Source organism: Chenopodium album, chromosome 5 (genome assembly GCF_948465745.1).
Source record: "Chenopodium album chromosome 5, dcCheAlbu1.1, whole genome shotgun sequence".
NCBI classification, from domain to species: domain Eukaryota; kingdom Viridiplantae; phylum Streptophyta; class Magnoliopsida; order Caryophyllales; family Amaranthaceae; genus Chenopodium; species Chenopodium album.
Genome location: NC_137838.1, coordinates 78,447,285 through 78,464,799, shown reverse-complemented (window position 1 = coordinate 78,464,799; position 17,515 = coordinate 78,447,285). Strand labels below are relative to the sequence as shown.

The 17,515-nt window shown below is 34.0% G+C and overlaps 2 protein-coding genes and 1 pseudogene across 2 annotated transcripts; 1 reads left to right on the top strand and 2 right to left on the bottom strand.

The window, feature by feature from the left end:
• Nucleotides 1–40: 40 nt before the first annotated feature.
• LOC145631218 (uncharacterized) lies at nucleotides 41–3,820 on the bottom strand. Its single transcript, XM_081683310.1, has 5 exons — nucleotides 2,840–3,820; nucleotides 2,560–2,662; nucleotides 1,543–2,375; nucleotides 674–772; nucleotides 41–587 (listed from the first exon to the last, which is right to left on the bottom strand). Exons 1-5 carry the CDS (start codon nucleotides 3,773–3,775, stop codon nucleotides 468–470), a joined length of 2,091 nt encoding a protein of 696 aa, XP_081539436.1. The 5' UTR covers nucleotides 3,776–3,820; the 3' UTR covers nucleotides 41–467.
• A 7,399-nt stretch (nucleotides 3,821–11,219) lies between these two features.
• LOC145632415 (UDP-glycosyltransferase 75C1 pseudogene) lies at nucleotides 11,220–13,030 on the top strand (annotated as a pseudogene).
• A 746-nt stretch (nucleotides 13,031–13,776) lies between these two features.
• LOC145633243 (F-box/LRR-repeat protein At4g14103-like) lies at nucleotides 13,777–16,172 on the bottom strand. The gene is made up of 3 exons (XM_081685509.1): nucleotides 15,156–16,172; nucleotides 14,606–14,758; nucleotides 13,777–14,373 (listed from the first exon to the last, which is right to left on the bottom strand). The coding sequence occupies exons 1-3, from the start codon at nucleotides 16,170–16,172 to the stop codon at nucleotides 13,975–13,977; spliced, it is 1,569 nt and encodes a 522-aa protein (XP_081541635.1). The 3' UTR covers nucleotides 13,777–13,974.
• Between the last annotated feature and the right edge of the window lie 1,343 nt (nucleotides 16,173–17,515).

Here is a 17,515-nt window from a genome sequence, read left to right as displayed (position 1 = left end):
CCACTACATGTCCACATGACAGCAGAAATAATGGTTAGTTCACATGAAAACATGATTCATAAATATGATATGGTTTAGTACCTATTAATAGTTACATGTATTGCTGCTTGAGATGTCACTGACAAACTATCATCGAGTCATCGCAATGAAGCTATGTGTTGTCATGAAAGAATTTGGGAAGCAGATCATTGAGTTGCAATAACAATCTCACAGCTATTGCTATCATATAATATAAGCTAAATTATAACTTACAAATGCATTAATGTGAGTTTTAGTAGTAACTGTCATTAGGTGATCCCTTAGCCATGGTATTTCGACAAACATGACTACATGAGTCAGTCAATGAGATTCTTTCCTTCACCCCTTTTTTCAAGAAGCTACAATCATGAATGACAAGTACATTTCAACTCTAGAACAATACCACGGTATAATCAATTTCCTTGACTGATAGAGAAGTCTTCCAATCATTAGTCCAAGATCCTCATTGAGACTTTTCGACATCTAGCAAAAGTTCTTCCTCCTAGGCTCCTATGATCTTTCTTTTCTTGGACAGAGCTTGAGAAATTTACCCCAGGACGCTGCAAAGGCTGTAACAAGATGAAATTGTCAGATATACTTCGTATGAGCTTAATATGTCAAAAGAAATATCAAGGACAATGTGTATGAGATTTACCTTGGTTCTGCAATGAACGTGGAGATCTTCACTCATTTGATCAATTCGACTTCTTGCTGTATCTTCTGCATGGGAAGCTCTCCTGCAAGCTTCCTGAACCTGCACAAACTTTGGATCAGCAAAACTATTGAAGTGACTTCTACTTTATGTGTTTCTAGCTAGAAATAGTATTACATTCGAAGATTTTAATGTGACCACAAAGGGAGAAAGTTGAGAATATAGTTTCAAAGCATCACAAACACAATTCCTTGATCAACATAATCAGAAGAGGGGATGAATAGTTTACTTCCAGTAAGCATTCATGCCATGACTACCATACAACTAGCCAAACAACATAATTTCGGAGAGAAAACCCCACTAACAGACTTTCCATAGAAGCAAACGTGGGCTAAAATTTAGGACAATTCCTCAAATGTTCTTGGTGAAGTAAATAATAGAGAATATTGTTGGAACCTTCTATGATAAATACTACGTAATACATAAATAAATCAAAATCATCATATAGAAAGAAATTTTATAAATTAATCACTATGATTAAAATTCAACCTAAAGGTATTTGTTAGATTGTTGCACATTCATGAGTGCAGAGGCATAGCCTTCTCCTCTCCTAGACAAAAGTCCAAGGTATATCAAATAAATCATCAAGTACTGTAACATAACACATTCAGGCTTTTCATTGATTCGAAATTTGCCATAACTATGACCATGACTTGTATAGATGAAATTTAGCAACCATAGTGTAGCACTATCCTAGTATCTTATATTCTCTATAGAAGAAACGCAAACATCAACATAGATCATCGTAATAATCTCAATATCATAGCAAACACAAAAGATGGAGTAATTGAAAATGAAAATGAAATTGTTACCTGATCAACTGGGACAACAGCATTAGCATCAGATCCATTGACAGATTTTTCTAAAATACTCCGCAGGTTTGACAGCTCCTTCATCAAGTCCATAGCAAGTTCTTCGGCATCAAGCCACTGATTCCTTGAAAACTCAAATGCCTTTTCTGCATTGAGACGGAATGAAGCACAGTTCAAGCAATTGCAAATACCCCGACAACCCCGGGGATTTCTCTTTAGGATACCATTTGCTTGGCCGGAACTAGGAACACTTGGAGAAACAACAGCTTCCAGGGTGGAAGAGTTGTTAAGGACATTAACTGGATTTCCTACAGAATTTGACTCTGTATGTACTGTCCTGCATTCTTGTTCAGAAGACATAGACAAATGAGATGGAGTATTTAAAACAGCTTCTTCCCCTAAAGGTTCAGCACTTCTCTTGGGGCTATGCAATGTGACAGCAAGATCAGATTCGACGATTGGACTAATATATCCCGATTTTTCTATATTTGAAACCTGGCTATCAAGAGATGCTCCACCATTCTTGGGATCATCTGATACAGGGGTTTCGATTTGGATTTTATCGAAAACTGGATTTTCTTGAGCTTTTTCAATAGAACAACTGTCAGGGGTACATGGAGCAGCTTGCTGAAGATCAGAAAGATTAGTCTTAAGGTCCAAAAGAACCTCTTCTTTACCATCAACATTCATTTCCGGTGATTCGCAACATACTGCAGCTGCCAATGGCTTTTCATCCAATTTTGGACAATCAATGACATTTTCTTGAGAGGAGAAAATTAGATGCTTATCTTCAACCTTCTCAATTTTAATGCTTGGATTAACTTTTGGTGCATCTGTATAAAACATTTATTCAATAAGGCTTTTTATTACCACAATATCATACTCATAGATTGACAAACAAATAAACAAACGAATCAATCAATCAATCAAAGCCTTAATCCCATAAGTGGAGTCGACTACATGAACCAAGCGAATATGTAAAATTAGAAACATATAAAAGGAGGGCTAAGGGATTACTTGGTGTATCCTTTGACAAGTCCATTAGGAAAGGGAGCAGTCTCTTGTAGCTGAACGAATTCGGGGCCTTAAAAACCTTCAGCCTCGAGCACGGAGTGAGACCCTATTGCATTATAAATTCAACATAAATTACAAACAAAGATAACCAAAAAGGTGCAAATAATCTCATATAAACACTAAGATTGATAAACTACATTCAAGTCAAATCATCATCAATTAAATGAAATTATTAACTTGAAAACAAACAAATTGTAAGGAGAAAAAAAATATTAACGCTCACCAAATTTCTCTTGGAATTAGGAAAACTCCTCTTCCCTTCAGCAAATCCACCTTTACTTGGACTGATTTTCTTCGGCGGCGACCTCGAATCAGAACGTTTGCTCCGCAGGACACTTTGATCTTCACTCTTCCTGATCAAAACCGCAGCATCTGGAGGTGTTGTCTGCACACCTTCCTCACAATGTTCCCCGTTCAAATCTTTTTTACTCAAATTAGGGCTCATATCATTTGAAACCCGAGCTACGCAATCATTTTTGGCGCCAATTCCTTCAATTGACAAATTAGGGTTTCCTCCATTCAAATTCTCACCGTTTAATTCAACACACTTGTCCAGCATTGACAAATTAGGGTTTCCACCATTTGAATTTACCTTCAATTCAACCCCAGAATCATCGTCATTTTTCGACATTACCAAATTAGGGTTTTCACCATTCAAACCTTCCCCCTTAAACTCAACCCCTGAATCACATTTCCCCATTACCAATAAACTAGGGTTTTTGCCATTTCCATCCGATTTAACATCACAATCATCCAATTTACCAGCATTTAACTCAGAATCAAAATTAGGGTTTACACTCTTACCAGTTTTATCATCGCGAATCTTACCCACAGAATCCACTCCAACAGGCTTTGAGAAAACCCGCCGAGCTCGAAGATCTTTAATCGAAATCTGGCAAATCGAATCATCTTCTTCACCGCCAACATCACGAACATTACAATCAAGCAATCTTTGATTATTGGGCAAATCAGGATTCGTAAGAGAAGAAGGAAACGAGCGACTTCTGCGAGATTTCCCAGATCTATTATGATGGAAGAAAAACTTCTGGGATTTATGGCGGGTTAAAATCCCAGAAAATGGATTTGAATTTGCTGCTGCAGATGATGAAGAAAAGGATGATTGCTTTCGCTTTCTCGAGCTTTGAGTACGAGCTTCCATGGCGGACTTGAAGAGAGAGAAAGAGCGAGGAGAGAGAAAATGGTGGGAGATTTGACAATGGCGGGAAAAAAGAGGTGGGTAGTTTATACTTTATATAATTGGAATTGTTGTGGCGGGAAAATTGCGAGGGTTTGATGTTTGTTTTGGCGGGAATAATGGTTGTTGGGTTGGGCTAGTTTTTGGGTCATTGGACTTGAATTTGTAGATTTGTATCAATTTATTCACATTTGGGTTTTTTATCCTCATTTTGTTGATGCGTTATTTTAAGTCTTTAAGGAAATTTTGTATTTCATTACCCATTAATAACTCACTTTTTGAAAATATTACCCAAAAAAAAAAAAAATTAAATTACCAAACATAAAAGACAAAAAATATAGACTTGACCATCAAAACTGTTAAATCTAACGTTTTTAAATAAATTTCTTCGATTTTCATGCCAAAACATGCTCTCTAGAAGATAGGGGCCATTTTTGCTTAAAGGTCGGGTCCGATTTGAAGTCAAAAATAGACAAATGCGGAGTAATTAACAAAAAGGCCTCATTTTGTGTGTTTCATGCAAATCAATGTATCAGTTAGTACCAAAACCAGGTCTTTTCAATCATTTTTTGTAATTTTGATTTCAAATCGGATCTAGAGGACAAAAATGACCCCCCAAAACATCTATCGAACATGTTTTTGGCTTGAAAATCGATGAATATTTTTTAAAATGTTAAACTCAGTGGTTTTTTAAACGAAAAGTGTAATTAATTATTTTCTTTTATGGATGGTAATTTAAAATAAATTTTTTAGTAGAAATTTCAAAAAGTGGGTTATTTGTGACTGGTAAAATACAATTTTTCCTTACTTTAATCAATACAGTAATATTTAAAATTATTAGTAAATATATATTTTATAAAGTTGATATTTGAAATATATATAGTGAGACAATTTTAACAAGTACTAATATGACTTGTCTGTAAAGCACTAGTATTAGTCAAGTGATGTGAGTAAATAGTATGAGCAAAAATCAAACTAGGCATTTATCATAAACTAGTGTAAGTCCCGTGCAATGCACAGTTTTTACTTAGCATATTTATAAATTATAATGTTAATTTAACAATAATTAATTAAAAAATAAAAATTAATATTTTTAATTGAAACAAATATTTGATTTTCTTTTCCATAAAATACCTATTATAAAATATTATATGTCAAAATATTTTCATTGAATGCATGTAGAATATACTTTATATATAGTTGTCAAATTGGAAGTTAAATATTATAGGATATTATAAAATAATGTTCATAAATATTTGTTAAAAAAAGAAAGTAAAAGTGGCGGAAATTTTTTTAATCAAAACATGACAAGTGTCATACCAAATTCGCCTTTAGTATAATGTAATTGATTGATGGTGGGACTCGTGGTATTGTTCATTTGTTATACTTCCTCGGTTCATTTTATTTGACAAGTTTTGACTTTTGGATGATATTTACGTAAGTATTTGTTTCCTTTGATATATCTATTGTACTTATATAGTTTTCGTATCGTTGTGCATATTTCAAACACAAACCTCTTTTTTTTCTTTTTCTTTTTTTCCCCTTATTGATTATTGAAAATATTTATGTTTGGTACCATATATAATTGTATATGTTATGCTTCAAGTAAAAGCTCAAATCATGCATGGCTGATTGGCTGCACATTGATTGTATGAGGAGTATTTTATAAATAAAAATTCATAACAGAGCAAGAGACCTAATTAAACATCAACTCTTATTAGGTTAGGCACTTAGGCGGCTAGATTTAGGTTTTTTTTTTTTTTATTATTATTATTTTTTTTTTACCCATAAGTTGACTAAAGATAAAGTATTGAAGTAAATTAGTGTTGAACACTTGAACTGTTGATTAATAGACGACCTAATAAACAAGTAGCCACGTACGGCTATTCAATACTTATTCAGTTATTCTAATTAAGAAGTGATTTCATTTATTATAAATGTTTTTCCTACTATAATTATACACCTTATGAATGGTTATTGGATCTGTCAATTCATTTTTGACCCAACCCGATTTCAAACTCGATTTACTGAAAGAAAACCCAATCCAACCCAAATAAACCAAAATAGACTCGATTTGACCCATTTATCATAATTTGTAGTTAGCCAAGCAATTTAAATTGCTCGAACCAAACAACCAAAACAACCCAAATTGACAGGTTAGTTTAATGGTAATGCATAACATAATTGGACCTACAAAAGTAGTACCTAATACAAGTAGTTCGTATGTAAGTGCGTCACAAATGTTTACGTGAGACATGAAGAAAGGTATGCATGCATGGACAAATTATTGTGATGAATGTCACGGGCATACATTTGTTTTTTGTCACAAACATTAGAAGATGGGTCGTCTAGAAGCAGCTATCAATTGCAGTACGCCTTTAATGTACTAGTGATGTCTTGTGTCTTTCTCACCTGGTATCGCCTGCCCTACCTTAGCCTTTCCCAAGTTACCTCCATCCATAAAATTCTGGATTCATCGCCGATTCATATACATTCAGAAATATATTTTATCCGAAAGGATAGATGCTTATGTTATCCGCCTACTTTACTTTCTAGAAACAAATATATATACCGAGTATTATAAAATGACTGATACAACCAACTAATAGTTATGGTTTGTAGTTAGAGTCGAGATGTTTTTATATTTTCATCACATTCACTTGCATAATTGCATAAAAGTCTTCAAGACTTGAAGTTATTGTAAATGAAGCATGATTTCCCTTAGCTTATACATGAGGCTATATATAGATTACAACAGTACAATTAACCTATGTTGTGTGTTTGTCAAAAAAAAAAAAAAAAAAAAAAAAAAACTATGTTGTGTAATTTTCTTGCATGTCACGCATTAGCTCTGATACTATATCGTCCATCACGTACTCCATCTAATTAATGACCAATTAACTAAACTAATAAAAAAAAAACTATGTGCACTAACCAACATGCAGAGTCTTTAGAGATTTATATATAAATACTCTATCACGAGGTAATAGTAATATACAAAGTAATTGTTGTATGGTTGGATATGTTACTGCCAAAAAAAAAAAAATGGTGCGGACACAGGCTGCTTGGTTTTTGAAGAAGATATTTTTTTATGAAATAGTTACATCATTAAATGTATTTGCCCTGATGAGATAAGTCATGTTCCCTTCGTTATTTTATATTGATTTTATTTTAAAAGAATGTATATATTAATTATAATGGAAATGAAATATACAACTCAATTATCTAAAATTGGGTGAAAAAAAATTATCATGTTATATGAAGTACGTACTTCGTTACTTCGTGTATTGGTTATTCTTATTCATGCTTTTTGTATGAAAAAAAATAAAAAAGTTATTCTAGCACTCCCAATAGTGAACCAAAAACAACATAATAAATTGGGAAAACATAACTATTATTCTAATACGTAGTACTATAGATAAATTTCTATAAAATAAATACCAGTGAGGCAGTGAGATTTTATTTGATTTATTTTATCAATGTATATATAGTCTCACACTCTCACAATCTTTTATGTATAATAGATGAAGATAATTATGCTTATATATTTTTAAAAACTTATACTGCATACAAAAAATGTAATATACTCCATAATTAATTAATAACATAACAATACGATCATTTGAAAATTTGAAACTAGTAAAGCCGCGATTTGAACAAGTCCACAAATAAAAATTTATTACGTAATTGATTTGTAACATGTCATATTATGAATTTATGATATATTAAGCACATGGTTTGTACTTTAATGTTGGAACGAATAAAAAAGTAATGACATGACTTTTATTACTCCCCTATACTTGCTCCATTTCTCCATGCGCGGAGTTTTAGGAGAAATTGGAGAAAGTTATAAAATATGGAGGTAGTGGGGTAATTGAGAAAATAAAAAATTGTAAAAAACAAAAATAGTGGAAGAATAGGAGGAGAAAGAGTATTATGTTGGGTCCACTAAGTGTGAGAAATGAATTAAATATTGTAAAAACTTTCCAAAAGAGGAAATGGAGCAAGTATATTTAAAAATGGCCGGAAAAGAAAAGTGGAGCAAGTATTTAAAAACGGAGGGAGTAATACGGAGTAAGACAATTTTTACCAATAATGTGATGAGAAAAGAATCAAAGATATCATGATTATGTTATACAGTATAATTTCGGCTGAGTGCCAAATAATTAAACAAAACATGTGGCAAAAAAAATCCAAATATACCCCATTTAATGTTTGAAAAAAAAATTATTACTCCCTCCGTCTCTTTTTTATAGTCCCTTATATGGATAAATTTTAGTTCCAAATTGTTCACCTCATTTGCCTTTTCCAACAACTATTAATATTAATTTTTTACCACAATTCCCTCAAATTTGCAACAATATTTGTGCAAATTTAACTTTTCCATGTAAAATTTGTTTTCCCATGTACTTTTATTACTTTCTCTCTTTATTTTTTTGCATACCCAATGTCAAGTTACTTTTTCAATGTATTTTAACTATTCTTTTTTGTGTTTATTAATTCCCGTAAAAAATGTCCATATATAAGCATTAAATACACTATTGAAAATTGTACTCCGTATAAAATTAGGAATTTATGACAAACACATGCGTAAATCAGTGTAATTAGTGTTTATATTTTGATGATTTCTTAACTTTTTACGATTTTCAAGTGTAAATTTAATGCTTATATGTAGCCCTAAGTGCTATGTAAAACATTTTTCATAAAAAAAAAAAAAGAGTAATATACTAGAATAATCACAATCAAGCTAAGCTTGGCTATTACATGATGACAAACTTTTATATGCGGCTGGCCGCACCGTACGGCCAGCCACATTTTTTAATTTTTTTTAATATATTTTCTCTCTCCTCTCTCCCCTCTACCTTCCTCCATTTTCTCTTCCTAACTTTCTCTCTTTAACCACCAAAGGCAGAGCTAGGTCTTCGAACTCCGTCCAGATCTCCTCGAAGCTCCAAGCCAGATCGTCGTCATCGTCTTCGTTTCGTTGTCGTCGAAGCTCCTCGAACTCCAAACCAAGCCAAACATTCGTCATCGTCTTCATATTTGCCGGCGAAATCAGCCAAAGACCTCCACCTCCGTCGTCGTCCCGTTAATTGGTTGCTGGTGGAATCGAGCAATTGCAAAATCTCAATTAATTGCTCTTATCTACTGTAAATTGATTCATTCTACTATATTTTGTTAATTGATTCATTCTACTGTATGTTGTTAATTGATTTTCATTCAAACCAACTATTGCTTCCTTTATCATCTGCAACATTTCTTATATAAATTTGTTTTATGCAAAATTGATTTAAATTGATAATTGAAAGTTTCGTTATTTTGGTTTGATTTGGATGAATTTGTGGTCCCTGTTTTGTTGTTGTGAATGTTTATTTCAGGGGTTACTAGGTCGAGGGTTACTTAAGCAGTTACTAAGGGTTATTAGGTCGGTTAGGGGTTACTAGGTTAGGGGTTATTAGGTCGGTTAGGGGTTACTAAGTCGGTTAGGGGTTACTTGGGGTTACTAGGTTAGGGGTTACTTGGGGTTACTAGGTCGGTCAGGGGTTACTAGGTCGGGGTTACTAAGGGTTACCAGGTCAGTCAGGGGTTACTAGGTCTGGGGTTACTAAGGGTTACCAGGTCAGTCAGGGGTTACTAAGTCAGTCAGGAGTTACTTTGTCTGGGGAGTTACTAGAGGGGTTACTTAAATGGGGTTACTTGAGGGGTTACTAGAAGGGTTACTGATATAGCACCTAGCCGCACCAAAAACGCGTTGTTACATGATTTACATCCGACCATCCGTGTAAACTTTGTTAGTTATGCATTTTGATAGGTTTATGTATTTTGTTACGTTTCAATCTAGTCCATGAGATTGACTTAGATAATTGAATATGATAAGGTTATTTGTAATCCAAAACTTTATACCATTCACAATTTTCAATATAGGGGCTCACCCTCCCCATCAATCCATTATTATCAAAATTAAATCAAATCAATTAAGGGATTATATATTTTAAGATATAATCCCTTTTGAACATGATATCTATGTTAGTCTAATTCTATTTTTTTTTAGTCTAATTCTTTCTAAGCCTAACACATTACACATTCCTCCGATCTATTTAGTTGACGCGTTTGATTTAGGCACATAAATTAAGGAGAGGAGAGAGAGTGAGAGAGAATGAAAAAGCAAGTGGGGTACCTTATAAATATAAAGTAAAAATTTACCCCAAAAGAAAACGTATCAACTAAAAAAAACTTACTAAAAAGGAATAAGTGTCAACTAAAAAGAACCGGAGGTAGTATATAAATTTACAGCCCAATTTCGTAAGACCTTACGTTTGAAATTCAGGCATATTATTGACTAATTGGCCCCACTTAATTTTCCAAATATAATTTGACCCACTTAATTAATTAAATTATAACACCTACTATTCATATAAAGTGAAATTGACATATATTGAATCTAGTCATGCATGATAACTGCAGATCCCAAATCTTCAATGGCAAACTTATCGTCAAATTAACTTTGGATGTCACGTATAGCTAATTTTCTTTCTAATTAGTTTGGGTCACAGTGATTATTAAATTAGCTCCACTTTTTAAAACTAGTTTTTAAAAATTAATTAGTGAGTGGTCTTAAGTTAAGACAATTGAAACTTAAGAGTCTTACCATATTAGCCATTTATTAATTGTGTTTTTTTATCCAACAAAATTATAGTTAACTTAGATAAGTTAATTTGTGTCTTATTATACTATTTGTTTTCATTATGTAATGATTGAGTTTGACAACAAAAAAATATTTATAACAAGACTTAAACTCAAAACCAACAAGTCTTACTATCGAAATAGTCGAATTTGATTAGCAAATTAAACAATTACAAACTAGCAACAACCCGATGCATCGCTTGGGCCACACTAGTTAAAGAAGTTAAAACCACAACTCATGATCAAATAAAAATATTCAAATACTAATGTAAAAGTTGAATAGTACATGTATCAATAACTAGTTGAAGTAACGATTTTTAAAACTAGGTGGAGGATCTAATACTCTAAATCTCTAATGTCACAAGAGAAAATTCCAAATAATAATAATAATAAGGTAAAATGTTTAATAATAATAATAATATTTCCAATCAATTTTATGTTGTATACTTGCTGTCAGCCACTCATCAAATAATATTTTATACATATAAATTTTTTTTGACATAGTTTTATACATATAATTATAATAACATACTCAGGCGACTAGCAAGTAGCAAATTGCAAAATAAATCCAATTTGCCAACCCTAAACATATCAATCATTTTACAATTACTTAATTCTGATAATTTGCCAACCCTTTTGATTTTTCGTCACCACAAACGTCACTAGTCCAAGCATGTGCCTAATCACTATATGTCTATATGTATATATATATACCACAAACTATAACTATCTACATCACATGCCAACAAAGTAACACATTCACTTACACTACAAACATTTTCCCAATCTCCAAGATTAGAGCACCACAACAAATTCATAACCTCAAATTTTTTACACCTTCCAACTTTACTTGCCAACCCAAAAATTTGTACACCACGTACCGCCTTATATGGAGCAACAAAGGCCTCACTTCCTCCTAGTCACCTTCCCGGCGCAAGGCCACATCAACCCCGCCCTTCAGTTCGCTAAGCGGCTCTTAAGGGCCGGGACTGATGTCACCTTTGCCACCGCTGCCTCTGCCCACAAATGTCTTAAAAAGGCTACGGTCCCTGATGGTATGACCTTGACTACTTTTTCTGACGGGTATGATGATGGTTTTAAGGCTAGTGACGGAGATGTCACAAATTATATGTCAACATTCCGCCAACGTGGGGTTGAGACCCTGTCGACACTCTTTGATAAGAGTGTCGCCGAGGGTAAACCAATTACATGCTTAGTGTACACACTCCTCCTACCTTGGGCCGCCGAGGTAGCACGTATGTTTCACGTGCCATCCGCGCTCCTTTGGATTCAACCTGCCACAGTTTTTAATATCTACTACTATTATTTTAATGGGTATAATGAGGCTATAAATGAATGTGAGAAAGACCCCTCATGGTCATTAGAATTACCAAACATGCCATTGAAGCTCAAAGCACGTGACCTCCCTTCATTCCTTCTCCCTTCCAACCCTTCCCTTTACACTTTCGCCCTCCCTACATTCCAAGAGCAAATACAACAATTAGAGATTGAGGATAAACCAATAATCCTAGTTAATACCTTTGAAGCTTTAGAAGTTCATGCTTTAAAAGCTATTGAGAGGTTCACCTTAATTCCTATTGGCCCTATCCTTTCATCCGCCTTCTTGAATGGAAAGGACCCCTCCGACAAATCCTTTGGAGGGGACCTCTTCCAACAATCTAAGGAGGCGGATTACATGGAATGGCTAAACTCACAAGGAAAAAATTCTAAGGTGGTTTATGTGTCGTTTGGAAGCATCTCAGTGCTATCCAAGCCACAGATGGAGGAGTTAGCCAGAGCCCTAATACAGACCCACAGGCCATTCCTGTGGGTCATTAGGGAGAAGGCGAGTCATGAAACAAATGAAGAAGATAATAAAGAAGAAGACGAGTTGAGTTGCATGGAGGAGCTTAAACAACAAGGGTTAATAGTCCCATGGTGCTCCCAAGTGGAGGTGCTATCCCACCCCTCAGTAGGGTGCTTTGTGACACATTGTGGGTGGAACTCGACTTTAGAGAGCCTAACATCAGGCGTACCCATGGTAGGGTTTCCACAATGGACGGATCAAACAACGAATGCTAAATTGGTGGAGGATTTATGGAAGACCGGGGTAAGGGTTAATGTGAGTAAAGACGAAGAAGGTGGTGTATTAGTTAAGAGTGATGAGATTAAGAGGTGTTTGGAGGAGGTTATGGAGAGTGAAGAGATTAAGGAGAATGCTAAGAAATGGAGAGAATTGGCGGTCGAAGCGGCCAACGAGGGTGGATCGTCTGATAAAAACTTGAAGGATTTCATGGAAGAGTTGTTTAGTAATGTTAAAAGCAAAAAGATTCATGAATAATTAATAGTACGTCATATAATTATTGCATTATACTACGTATGTTTCATTATCATTTGTTAGCTTTTAATTAGTCCTTTATTACTAGATTAGTGATTTGAAGGAGTACCTAGCGGATTATTAGCAAAATAGTCAACATAAATATTATACTATTTGTTTATTATGGAGTACTAATTTAATGTGCTTATTATGTGCTAGCTCGCCGGTCTTTTGTATGTTGAAATGTTGAATGATGATAAATACTTGGTATCTAAGTCCACTAGTTGGATGTTCTGAATAGATCCATCGTAATGACAATTGATGAATTAAAATACTACTCCCCCGTCCCTAAATTACATTTCTGTTTTCAACATTTATTCCTCACATAATAGAGCAAAACAGGAATGAAATTTAGGGACTGATGGAATAATTTTAATTACATATATTTAATATGATTATATATGTAGCCGTTTTAAAAAAAAAAAATGAATGTATGATTAATATCAATAACTAGTTGGCCTACAATTATTTTATTATTTTTTTATATATATGTGCAAATTAGGCAAAAGATAACAAACGCAATAGTAAATTAGTAAGTATCATTAGTTTATTATGGCATGAGACAGAGTAGTCTATTCCAAACAAAGTAGGACTAATATAGTACAAATTTGAAGATAAGAATCACTTGTATGTGAATGTGAATGAATATTCGAATACCGTCAATTTATAGTGTTGGATGCAATTATTATTAATCGGTAACTCTTAAGATCTCATCGATAATAGACTAAGGTAGTACTGTAATTTTTAACCCTTGTATAGGTTGGCTATATGTTGCTTTAAAGGTTTCCGTTCCCTTCCTCTGTAATGACTCAAATGTGATAAACCCGCGGATATGACAGTTGTAGTATAATATCCTTCTTACTACATATAATAATAATAAAAAAAGACTCAATACACAATCATCTAAGGTTAAAAATTTAAATCTTTATAATAGAAGTAGAATGTATACCAAAAATTAAATTAAAATTACAAAATATATAAGTATGTCTTCAATGGAGAAGTTGAATTAAATTATTTGCATACATATAAGTATCGGGGGGAATGCATCCATTCCCGCCCCCATCACCCATGGCAAGTATGGTATTTCTCCATCCCCAGCCAGTTACCCACCAAACCTGGACCTATATCGAGGCGATCTCCTATGAAGCTGTACTGTCTCCTCTCTGCTTGGATAGAACAGAATTGAACATGTAGCTGAGGCCCTTGGTAGACTCTGTAATGTACTTTCGAGTTCCATATTATGTTCTTCAGCAACATGTCCCTTCGTTATGATCAATTCCTCCAACACAAAAGCATGTCTAAACAAAAACTGGATCAAATTCACTTCCCGCTCCGCCCCATAGTAGTAATCAATCACAATTCTTTTAAGATGATATCTGCAACATGAAGGAATCACTGCTAGAGTTTTATTAAAAAACACTTGTTCCTTGAGTATCTTCTCGTCAGGAAAAGGAAACGTTACTCTACCTTGTCCACCCACATATGAATATGATATTAATCCCTGCAAAGTTGATCCCAATCAAAATCAACATCAACAACTTTACGCCACATTTAAATTGAATATATTCTTCTTCTTCACCATGAATGCCTTAATCCCATAAGTGGGGTCGGCTCCATGAACCAAAATGAGGACTTCCTAGAAGGTCACTATCCATCCTAGTACTATTCTCGATCAATGTGGTTATTTTATGTATGTAAAATTAATACACAAGTGAAGTAAGTCACAGACTAACCTTAGGAAAAACGAGAGATTCTAAGACCGGTGAACGATTGAGAAATGCCAAAACGACTTTATCCCAGCAGTTATGATAAGAATAAGCCAGCTCTAGATATTTCAAATTATGAAACAGTGGCAGCTTATCCTCTATACCATCAACATTTAGCTCCTTCAACCAAAGGTGCAATAAGTCAATCTCACATTACATAATATAAAATACATACTACATATTGTTTTTATATACTACCTCCTTTTGCAAAGGAAATTTAATACTTGTAAAGAAATTTTTTTAAGTTCATGAGATCTTGTGCAAGATTACTAATGAGGCGATAAAAAAAATGAAGGGAGTATATAAATAAATGAGAAATCGGGGAGCAAAACGAGGATGCCCCAGTTTCTCAGGGTGAGAAGCAAATTTTGTTTCTCACATGGCATTTTGGTAAATAAACCAACAACTTTATTAAATTGTGGAGCCCACAATAATGAAAAAGTTGTTGATTTATTCACGAAAATGCCATTATGAGAAACAGGGAATTTCCCGAGCAAAACTAGAAATTTAAACAAACCTGTGCCCAAATGCCGTGCAAAGATAAATGGTGAACATTATCGAGAGCTTTGATAAGGCTAAGCAATACTTGAAGATCTTCAACTTGACCTAATGTCACAGTTGCGAAGGCTATTTCTGCTTCTACCAGCCGACTCATATTTGTAATAGAAAGTCGTTTAGGTAGATTATCATAATAACCAAGGTACTCCAAATTAGGAGTATTGATAAGCACAAAATCAGTGTTGCTAAATTCATCAACAAGTTCATATATTTCTAAATGCAACCTCCGGAGAGAAGACGAAGAAATACGTGTGTAGTTGACATGATTCCAATTTGCTACAACTTTGAGATCTTCAAGTATAGGGCAGCTTGAAACCAACCTTGGCAACAAGCCATCCTCGTTAATGAGAGTGGCATAGAGGTGTAGTAATTTCAAGTTTGGAAGACGAAAGGAAGGCATGGTGCAAACTTGATCAAGACCGAGGTTGACATCAAGTTTGAGCACCTCCAACGTCTCACACAAGAAGATAGCTGGTGGAAGCTGACCCGGTTCCCTGACATGAATTCGGAGATCAAGTTGTTTGAGGCCAATACGGGTTATAGCAAAAGAGATCCACGGCTTGGTGTTCAAGTCCGGAAAACAGTCTTTCTCACATCCAAAAACTTTATGTCTGGTACGACCCAAGTATGTGGAGGCGTAGTCCTTGCCTAGATGAAGTCTAAAGCTGGTGAGATACCGAGACTGATGCGCACGCAGAACAGTCTCAACAAAAGATACAAAACTAGGGAAACGATGGACTGCATATGGATGTTGCAAACAATTCGAGACAGGTGAATCACTCAAGTCTAGGGTCGTAATCCATGGAAATGCACGTTTAATAGTACTAGACAATGAGCAAGTAGCAACAGCATCCTTGGTAGGAAGCAAAGAAAGCATCCGAATTAACAATTCAATGGGCAAACTAGATAGCCTATCTAACATTAGGCTATCATCTTGTAAGGTAGTAGTAGCACATGGTTTCAACTCGAAATCCATAGACTTGAAATCAAAATATCCCTGCTTATCAATCTATGATGAACAAGTTAATTGGGGACAAAGGCAGTCATACAACAAGTATTTTACGGAACAAGTTTTATATATGTCAAATCGTTGCAAATAATATGTAACCGATATAGTATAAGAAAAGTTGCATGCTTATACAGAATAAAGTTACCTTCTTTACAATAAGTTTATACAATAAAGAGTAATCCTGAGGTAATCATATTATTGTTTTTTAAAACTTTTATTATCCCATTAAAAAACATCTGTTAATTGACAAAATAATTCATCAGTAAATTTGGGTCAAAACCAGGGAAAGGAGGTCTAATTTCAGAGTTAATCCTAACATTAAAGGCTTGAGCAATACATTAGCAACCGATTTTGATTCAACCTTAAAATAAATAATTTTAGGGATATTTGATTCAATAATCAAGTTAGTTTTCTGGTAAAATAATAATAATCTAATCGCTGGTTATAATCTTTCATAATATTAGTATTTAGAACCAATAATTCAGAATTTTGGAAATTAAATTAGACCAAAATAAACCCTAGATTGTGAAATTGATAGGATGATGATAACAATTTACCTCAGAAGCTGCTTCAACGGAGGATACGAGTATTAGAGATTAAGCTGCTTCAATGAAAAACGTGGAGAGAAAGAGAGCCCAAATAAAAGCCTTAACCCGCCACTATTTAGTATTTATTCAACCAATTCACCCTTTAGACTAATCCTGATTTGGGCTCAATTCTATTTCCTCCGTTCTTTTTTACTTGACCCGCTTTGACTTTTACACTATTCACCACTCCTCCTTGACCGTGTTTTGTGAATAATATTTAAAGAAAACATATTCATGAAAGATATTTTTAAATTCGTCTCAACAAGTAATATCATAATATATAACTTTTATAATTTTTACTTATCGTGAATTAAAGTTATTTATCGTTAAATTTTTGCATTGACAAGCGTGATAAAGTAAACAGGTCAAGTAAAAAAGAACGGAGGAAGTATTTGCTATGTTCCAATCCCTCCCAATTTTTGTTATGATTTTACGGGGTTTGAACACGTTGTCCTTCTTATTAAGTACTGTCCTAATTACCATTACATTAACAACTAATTGGTTGACCTTCCACAGTTATAAATGGATTAGATCCGTATAATAAAATAACTAGGTTAGGTCCCGTGCCATGCACGATTATTATGCTTAATTTATGAAAGAGCTGTTTCATATTAACACTACATTTAGTTATAAAATATTATGCTAAATTTATGAAAGAGTCTGTTAGCCAGTATATTTTCTTTAAAACTAATTTTGCCTACACATACCTCTATGTGCACTCGG